This window comes from Triticum aestivum, chromosome 3D (assembly GCF_018294505.1).
Source record: "Triticum aestivum cultivar Chinese Spring chromosome 3D, IWGSC CS RefSeq v2.1, whole genome shotgun sequence".
In the NCBI taxonomy this organism is placed as follows: Eukaryota; Viridiplantae; Streptophyta; class Magnoliopsida; order Poales; family Poaceae; genus Triticum; species Triticum aestivum.
Window position 1 is genome coordinate 365,181,690 of NC_057802.1, and position 8,579 is coordinate 365,190,268.

The 8,579-nt window shown below is 48.4% G+C and overlaps 2 protein-coding genes across 3 annotated transcripts in view; one reads left to right on the plus strand and one right to left on the minus strand.

The window, feature by feature from the left end:
* Window positions 1-6,728, plus strand: part of LOC123078937 (LEAF RUST 10 DISEASE-RESISTANCE LOCUS RECEPTOR-LIKE PROTEIN KINASE-like 1.2) — a 9,064-nt gene extending 2,336 nt beyond the window's left edge. The window contains exons 1-5 of one of the 2 annotated variants that reach the window (XM_044501592.1): window positions 15-2,086; window positions 4,664-4,696; window positions 5,075-5,359; window positions 5,469-5,919; window positions 6,028-6,728. In XM_044501592.1, the coding sequence (XP_044357527.1) occupies window positions 1,201-2,086; window positions 4,664-4,696; window positions 5,075-5,359; window positions 5,469-5,919; window positions 6,028-6,487 (2,115 nt within the window). In that variant the 5' untranslated portion in view covers window positions 15-1,200 and the 3' untranslated portion in view covers window positions 6,488-6,728. Of the gene's footprint in view, window positions 1-14; window positions 2,087-4,663; window positions 4,697-5,074; window positions 5,360-5,468; window positions 5,920-6,027 lie in introns of those variants that run through there. The other variant, XM_044501593.1, reaches the window with a different exon arrangement.
* Window positions 6,729-6,836: 108 nt separating this feature from the next.
* Window positions 6,837-8,579, minus strand: part of LOC123078938 (alpha/beta hydrolase domain-containing protein 17B) — a 3,714-nt gene continuing 1,971 nt past the window's right edge. Inside the window, exons 2-5 of the mRNA XM_044501594.1 lie at window positions 8,439-8,475; window positions 8,102-8,338; window positions 7,980-8,027; window positions 6,837-7,663 (exon numbers count right to left, since the gene is read on the minus strand). Of these exons, the coding sequence (XP_044357529.1) occupies window positions 7,265-7,663; window positions 7,980-8,027; window positions 8,102-8,338; window positions 8,439-8,475 (721 nt within the window). The 3' untranslated portion in view covers window positions 6,837-7,264. The remainder of the gene's footprint in view (window positions 7,664-7,979; window positions 8,028-8,101; window positions 8,339-8,438; window positions 8,476-8,579) is intronic.

Here is an 8,579-nt window from a genome sequence, read left to right on the forward strand (position 1 = left end):
ACTCCGAAGTCCATCAGAAAAACACATAGCGTGTGCGTGACAACCGAGATTTGTGAAGCGGTGCCCACCTGATTTGACAAGTCGGGCTAGGGTTTTCAGTTAGGTTCAAAGTGGAAGAATAAGCACAATGATGTCTCCAGTGAGGGACGTGATGTCCGCGAGTGTCACTGTCATCAGAGTTCGTCGTCAAGACGCACTTTTGCTTGGTCCACATCTTCCCACGCGTAGTAGCCGCATCACATCCATTTTTGTGGAACCACCATCCTAGAGACCACCATAGGCCGGACCCAAAAAACCTCTAGATTATACCTATGAGCCCATCCATCTCCTTCCATCAACTCACCCACCTTACGGTCGAGAAGAACGGCATCGTCCGTGAGCACCGCCTACAAAGGCGAATATGACAATTCGCCAATCGCTAGACAAGGGCGCCGCCCTGGCTACCGTGCCATCGTCGTCGTCGGTAAGCCACCACAGTGGGAGGATGATGAGAGCCCCACCGATGTCATCCACCATAAGTCCAAAGACCAGGTAGAGCTTGTGTTGTCACCATTTACCACGAGGCTTCGGGAGGTGGCTAGGGTTGAAAGAAGGAGTAGAGGCGACCAGCACTTATCGGTTACACCGAATCAATTCGAAAGTCTATTGAAGATTCACTTTGGAAGTTTATTAGAACCATTTGAGTTTTTTCTTGTAACTAGAATAGTTTATGGATCATTTGAATTTCAAAGATTTTCGTAATCATGACAGCGTTGCATAGCGTGTGAGAAGAGAAAATGGAAAGGTCAGGCGAACGGTTGGGATGTCCACGTGGCCGAAGAGAGTGTGCATACCCACCTTCATAGACGTGCAGGTGCAGAATCGTCCCGAAAGACAACCAAATCTTTCTAGATAAAACGCCAAATTATATCATAATATATAGACCACGAGCATATTTCCTTGGACTGGCAACAAAAAAGAACCCACTGTCGAGTCGCGACTCAGCTACGGGGAGGAGACTTGACACAGCTGCGGCAAGCTGGCGCGTCGCAACTGCCACAGCCTTCCCGTCAACTGTCACGGTGCCGTACGTCCTGCACTGCCCACCCAACCGGCCAACCCCCTCACCCGAACCCCGCCAAGCCGGCTTATAACCAGGAGGCAGGCAACCAACCGCGCATAAACCGGCCTCGCTCGAGCCAACCAGAGAAGAAACTGGCCATGCCTCCCCTCTGCCGCCCCCGCCACGGCCATGTCATCGTCCTGCTCGTCGTCCTCCTCGCCGGCGCTTCCCATGGCGATCCAGCCGACCGCCCGACGTGCCAGCTCGAGCCGCTCACCTGCGGCGATCTCACTGTCCAGTACCCCTTCCATCTTTACAACGGGACAGAGGAGGCAGTGCCGGCGTACGGCGAGCCGCAGTCGTCGTACTGCGGCTACGCCGGCCTGGCCATCCTCTGCGACGACGACAAGCCCACCCTCCTCCTCGGGGGCCACGACTACACGGTGTCGGGCATCAACTACACCAGCCTCACCGTCTCCCTCGCCGACGCCGATGCGCTCGGCGACGACACCTGCCCCATGGTCGATCACAACGTGACCGTCCCGAAGCAGTTCCATCTGCCCACCTCCACCGTCGCCTACCTCTTCTTCTTCCTCAACTGCACCTTCCCGCCGGAAGCTGATTTCCCTCCCAATCCCAAGCCATTGCGCAAGCCGCCGAGCATCAAGCCGGTCACCTGCAGAACAACCAAAGAAGAGCCTGCCGCCATGTCCTTCGTGCTGCCGGAGCGCGAGATCCCCCCCAAGGACTGGTGGCAGGCGTGCCGGTCAGTCTACGCAGCCCCGGTGCTCAAGGACGCCCTCCCGGCCGACGCGAAGGACCCCGGATGGAGGGAGGACGGGTACGCGAAGGCTCTCCGCGGCGGGTTCCAGGTGGGCTGGGACCGGAGCTCCGGCCCGTGCGGCCAGTGCGAGCAATCCGGCGGCAAGTGCGGCTACAACCGCGCCGCCGGGTTCCTGGGCTGCTTCTGCGCCAATGGCGGCCTGGTGGTGGGCAACGCCGCCGGCTGCAGCAAGATATCCGACACCACCGCGCCATTGCCCGGTAAGCCCACCGTTCCGATCAAACTGCTGCAGCACTTCAGTGACCGAGTACCGTAAAAACCATCTAATCTTAGTGCTGGATCCTCGTTTGCGTTGCCCGTCCTTCACTCGCAACCAACAATCCGGACACTCTGGGTAGCTTCGCTTGGCAGTCACTAGTAGTAATTTGCATGCCATAATTGAAGTCATCATAGGCTCATAGTACTCGCTAGCTTCATCCACACTCATAACCTGACGGATGCATAGAGGCCGCCTGACCAACTTAGAATTTTCAGCGTATGTTTTTCAAAAAAGGAAGAGAAATATCAGCGTGTGAAAGGAACCAAAGCTCTACCTGGAAAAAGAAAGGAAACGAAGCTTAAATCGCGTCGGTACCATTCGTCCTCCCATACCTTCTTTTCCATCCGACAAGGATGCCTCCGATTTCCTTCCCATGGCCCAACCGTCATTGCGTCGAGAGGAGTTAATACTCTTTCCGGAAGATCCATGTCCAGCAGATCACGTCGATCGCGTATGCTTCATTGTACGGCTACGCGGGGAAGAAAAGTTAATGCACGGCGACGCAGCTACATCCATGGACTCGTTCGTTCCGAACTACAAAATCGTCTCCGGTTATGTGCAACTCCATCCAGCGACCGCAGGATCAGTTCAAAACTGCGACATTTATTATGGATCGAAGGTAGTATAAAGTTGAGTCACTTATTTTGGAACGGAGTGGGTATTTTTAATGCCCCGTCTGCCGTCTTAGCTGCTGCGGCAGCTTCCCGGCAAGAGTTAACCAACGAATTAATGGTTCATTAGGTGATCGGTCGCAAAGTTGATGTGCACCAGGCCTTGCCCTGTTTACTTGAAGGGTCGACATCCTTTCACACTTTGGTAACAGAAGAAGAGATGCACATTCATTGGACCGCTGGTCGTTGTTGCCCTGCATCGCTGGTGTTCACACCGCATGATCCCCATAGGGCAGGTGAAGCAACCTGAGATCTGGGCCACCTCCAAAATCTCTGCAAATCTTCTATTAGTATCATATGACTACAGAAGCATTACTTTGGACCATCAACGTCTGATTTAGACAATTCGGGGGCGTGTTATTTAGCTTTTTATCTTTTGACCTAACCAAGACAAGTTCAGATGGTGTGAGTTGGTGGCTAAAATTTTGCTCCGTCTCATATTTGTGGGGAATAATTTCAGCCCTAGTGCAAAGCAAATTCTAACTATAAAAACCAAGACTTTCCAGACCATTAGCCTTTGATTCTGAATGCTGTTTCAGATGTCATGGTCAGATAATATCTTCATTTTCATGAGGGAAATCTTTTCAGTGTTTCAACTGTCTTGAGCATGTGGTTGCCTTTATGACTTCTTCAAATTTCTTTTCTGATGCCGATGCGCTACCTAAAGTTATCTTTCATGTTTCTAAAATACTAATATTGCCATGCCTATATATATGTTAACTGCGACTTGAAGTACTAAGCCCTCACAAAATGCTTTGCTATAACTTTATCCGAAGTCCTAGTATTGTCGTCTTATCGTCATGATGCACAATTTCTTGAAAACAAAATGTTAATTCTTCAACAAAACTATGAAAAGATGAATGACAAGATTTTGCGTTTGCTTTTGTCTTTTAACCTAACCTCTCTCTTTCGTGGGGAATAAATTGAACCCTAATGCAAAAACATTGAAGTTCATTGTTAAGTATAAAATCAAGACTTTCAAGACCATTATTCTTTGAATGCTTTTCCAAACGCTGTAACGTCAATTGTCAGATGTTCGTTTCATTATTTCAGCTGTCTTGAGCATATATTTTTGCCTGCCTTTATGACATCTTCAGATTTCTTTCCTGATGCCTATGCCCTGCCTATTGTTATCTGTCATGTTCCCTTAAAAACCTATCAGTCATCTCATAACTTTATCCAAAGTCCTACTCCCTCCGTTTCTAAATATAAGCCCTTTTAGAGATTTCAATACGACTTCATATGGATGTATATAGACATATTATAGAGTGTAGATTCACTCATTTTGCTCCGTATATAGTCTATATTGAAATCTCTAAAAGGTCTTATATTTAGGAACTGAGGGAGTAGTATTTTCGTCTCACTGTCATGATGCACCTTTTTTTTAAAACTAAATGTTAATTCTTCAATGAAACTAAGAAAAGATTAATAAAAAGATCGCGCGGTACTCTTTTATTGCAAGATTTGGATTTTAAAAAATGCAGGTCGTTATTCATAGATAGTGAAAAGCTATAAATCCATCGTTTCGATTATGGCCAAAGTTTCCTGGCTTTAAAGAATAACACGTGTGACTTTTTTTTTACGATGCAAGACAGGCATTCTTCCGATTTCATTAAGATAGGGAAAAATGAGAAAAACAGAGTGTTGTCCACGGCTCCAGGCCAGTTCCCCATGCTGCGTCTTTGTGTCATATCAGCAGCAGATGCAGAATCTTCTCAGATATTAGTTAGATTTCAACAAATAACCTGAACCAATATTTAGAAAATAATCAATTGACGATTAATTATCTGTAAATCTCCATAGACTTTATTTCTAACTTTTTGTGTGCTTGTTAATCTTTCTTGCAGAATCGAAGAGGAAATATAAGATGATCATAGCAGGTATACATATTTCCCGTGTCACTTACCAATACACATGCAGTTTATTTCTTGCCTGCTATATTCAGATGCGTCGCACAAGACCATTTTGAGCTACTTCATCAGCTATGAATGATCTGTAGTTCAGTATATGTGATATCTGAACTCTTGCGCTCGCTGCTTACGCCTGTATTCAAACTGCACTCTTTGATTTAGCTGCTAAAACATACCAATAAAATTGCTCTTTTCACCACTTCAATCATCAGCCTATGCAATGGTTACAGTGCACCAAATATTTATACTAGAAGAAACTGGGGAGACGAAAAAAAAAAATCCAGAAACTTTTGTGATTCACCTGCAGGCCCTGTGGTTAATATGTTTGATCTTCATTCGCTATTCCAGGTTCAGTGGCCGGTGCCGCAGTCTTTATTGCTCTTGCCGCTGTAGCCGTCTTGTTCATTCGCAAGAGAAGGCAGAGGAAGGTCGTGAACTCGTCTTCGAAGCTCCTCAAGTACAGGTACAGCGGCTCCGGCGGGACCCCGACGCGCTCCAGGGGCGGCGACATGGAGTCCGGCAGCTCCCAGGACATGGGCAACCGGTTCAGCTACGAGGAGCTCGAGGAGGCCACCGATTCCTTCAACGAGAACAGAGAGCTCGGCGACGGCGGCTTCGGCACCGTCTACAAAGGTGCAACACGTGAAATGCACCTCTGCAACAATCTAGCTCCGTTGGTGGAGAACTGAACTTGATCATGGTTCATGGGTTACCTCTCTCTGACTTTGATCATGGGTTGCAGGTTACCTTGGGGACGGGCGGGTGGTGGCGGTGAAGCGGCTGTACAACAACAGCTACCGGCGCGTGGAGCAGTTCGTGAACGAGGCGGCGATCCTGGCCCGGCTGCGGCACCCGAACCTGGTCATGTTCTACGGGTGCACCTCCAAGGAGAGCCGTGAGCTGCTCCTGGTCTACGAGTTCGTCCAGAACGGCACGGTGGCCGACCACCTGCACGGGCCCCGCGCGGCGGAGCGCGCCCTGCCGTGGCCGCTCCGCCTCAGCATCGCCGTGGAGTCCGCGGCGGCGCTGACCTACCTCCACGCCATCGAGCCGCCCATCGTGCACCGCGACGTCAAGACCAACAACATCCTCCTCGACACCGACTTCCACGTCAAGGTCGCCGACTTCGGCCTCTCCCGCCTCTTCCCGCTCGACGCCACGCATGTCTCCACCGCCCCCCAGGGCACCCCAGGGTACGCACCCATGCATGTCACTGACTCCGGTGGATGGCATATACTATTGTGGAAACGCAGGAGCAATGTAACCAACCATTGTGTTTGATTGTTGCGAATGAATGGCAGGTACGTGGACCCGGAGTACCACCAGTGCTACCAGCTGACGGACAAGAGCGACGTGTACAGCTTCGGCGTGGTGCTGGTGGAGCTCATCTCGTCCAAGCCCGCCGTGGACATCACCCGGCAGAGGAACGAGATCAACCTGGCCGGCATGGCCATCAGCAAGATCCAGAAGTGCCGGCTGGAGGAGCTGGTGGACGTGGAGCTCGGCTACGAGTCGGACCCGGCGGCGAGGAAGATGATGACCATGGTGGCGGAGCTGGCGTTCCGGTGCCTGCAGCAGAACGGCGAGATGCGCCCGCCGATCAGGGAGGTGCTGGACGTGCTCAGGGCCATCCAGGACGAATGCCTGGGTCACAAAGACGGTGGAGGCAAAGGCAAGAAGGACTTTGCCGAGCCCTTCTCCCCCAACACGGTGCACGCTCCCTGGGACAGCACGACCACCACCCCTAACACCAGCCAGTAGTAGTAGTATTAGGTCAGTGTTTGCGACCGGCCGAGTTTTACTTCATCACTGTTGAGAGATTTGCTTGCCGTGTATGAGGAGCGATCCGACGATTCTTTTTTGTCCCTTTCAGGTGATGTAAATATGTGATTGGTTTTTTAAACTGCCACAGTAGAGACAGTACTGTACATATTGCATACGTACATTGGAGTGGTGTGCTGAACTGGTTATATGATACATATGATTACATAGGTTTTTACCATATTGTGTTCTCCTGATCCTGAGTTCTGTCTATTCTGCAGCCCCAGCAGTCAGATTCTAAGTAACATACAGTAGTACACAAATGAAGTGCAGAAAGACGCAACGAATGGAAAGTTCCTTTTAAGCCACAAAACATATGAACACTATATTTTCATATCCAGACTAGAATATGTTGCTTCTTGTGATTGCTCCAAGACTTTAGACCGCGCCACAAAGTGGCAGCAAATGTTCTATCCTTGTCCCTCGTGATTACAGACAACACTTTTACATGATGGAAATCCTACCGCCACTGGGGGTTGCAATACAGGTTAATTAACCGAGAAAGTTACCATGTTGAGACGTACCCTCTTTTGATAAATAACAGCTTATTCACCAGCGTCATGATTCTTCTTCTCCCACATTTAACACAGCTATTATCCCTCTACTGCGGGAACTGTCAGCGTTGTTCCTCGCTATACACTATGACACAGTTGCTTGAATCCCATTCCATGGTGTTCGGAAACTACTCCATGAACTGTGCAGACGTCATATCATAGATCACCAAACCAAGCATCTTCTCCTCCTAAACTTGTCAACGTCATCTGAGCTCATTCGTGGCTTTTCAGGAGCATCCACTGTTTTGGATTTCCCAACTCTACTATCTAAGCTCTTCCGGGAGATCTGTCGGCACTTCGCAGCTTCTTGGGGTTTGTCCGAGGACACAGATTCTGCGTCCTTGCGAGATGTGTCTTCTGTTGCTGGTAACTCTTTCAAGTCAGGTTTTGTTGATTTTTTGCCGAGGCTTGACACGAACTTCTTCAAGTGCCTGATGTAGTCAGGATACAGCTCCAGGTTGCAGTGCCCACCGCCACTTAGCCACAAAGGTGAATGTTTCACCTTGCAAAGCTCCCATAGCTGCTTTCCATGGGACCAATCAACAACGTCGTCCGACGTGCCCTGTCATAAGTATTATAATTGTTTCAGTTATGACAACTGAAGCACCGAAATTCTGATGTAAAAACTGGGGTGATGGATGTTATATCACCCCAGCAACTTCGAAATCTGATTGTTCATTTGATTCATTTTCGTTTAATTCTTACATACTTGGCTTGGTGATCATTAAAAAATTAATCATCTATCTTTCAGCTTCTCAATGTAGTGGTATTACAAATCTAAAAACAAATCCCTTTATCCCACTAGAGAGGCAATGCAAGATAGCAAGAGGCAGGCAGTATTGAAAAAGAAGAGGGTAGGGTAAACTAATAGAACTTACATGAATGACAAGAACAGGACAATTTACCAAGCTGATCTTGTCGACATTCTACAAAATTGAGGAAAATATATCAGCCATTTATCAGCCACAACTCTGGGGAGCAGGGGGTAAATCGAATTTACCTTGTAAATGTCAAACCAAAAAGTTTTTTTGACTGGATATAGCACTCTCAGTCCAGATAAAATAGGACTGTGCAGAACCACAGCTCGCAAATTTGGCAACCGTGAAGCAAGATCAATGGTTGGACCACTTCCAACAGATTGTCCATACAAAATTATATCCTCATCTGGCACACCATATTTTTCCTTGAGGCAGTTATATGCTGCTTCAATGTCTGCATATGTATTATACTCAGTGGGCTGTTCAATGGAAGAATAAATTGTCCATTAAGATATGCTTGCATAGAAGATTGGCATTGCTATGTAAGTTAAAGATGAAACAGAGCAAACACAAATATACCTTCCCTGTAGACCTTCCATAACCAGCATAATCATACCTGCAACACGTACGGGGTCTATTAAGATGGATATCAGGAGGAAAACATATTCTCGTGTAGGGTACTAACTCACGAGCGTAAAGGGCAACCCATAACGTGTGTGT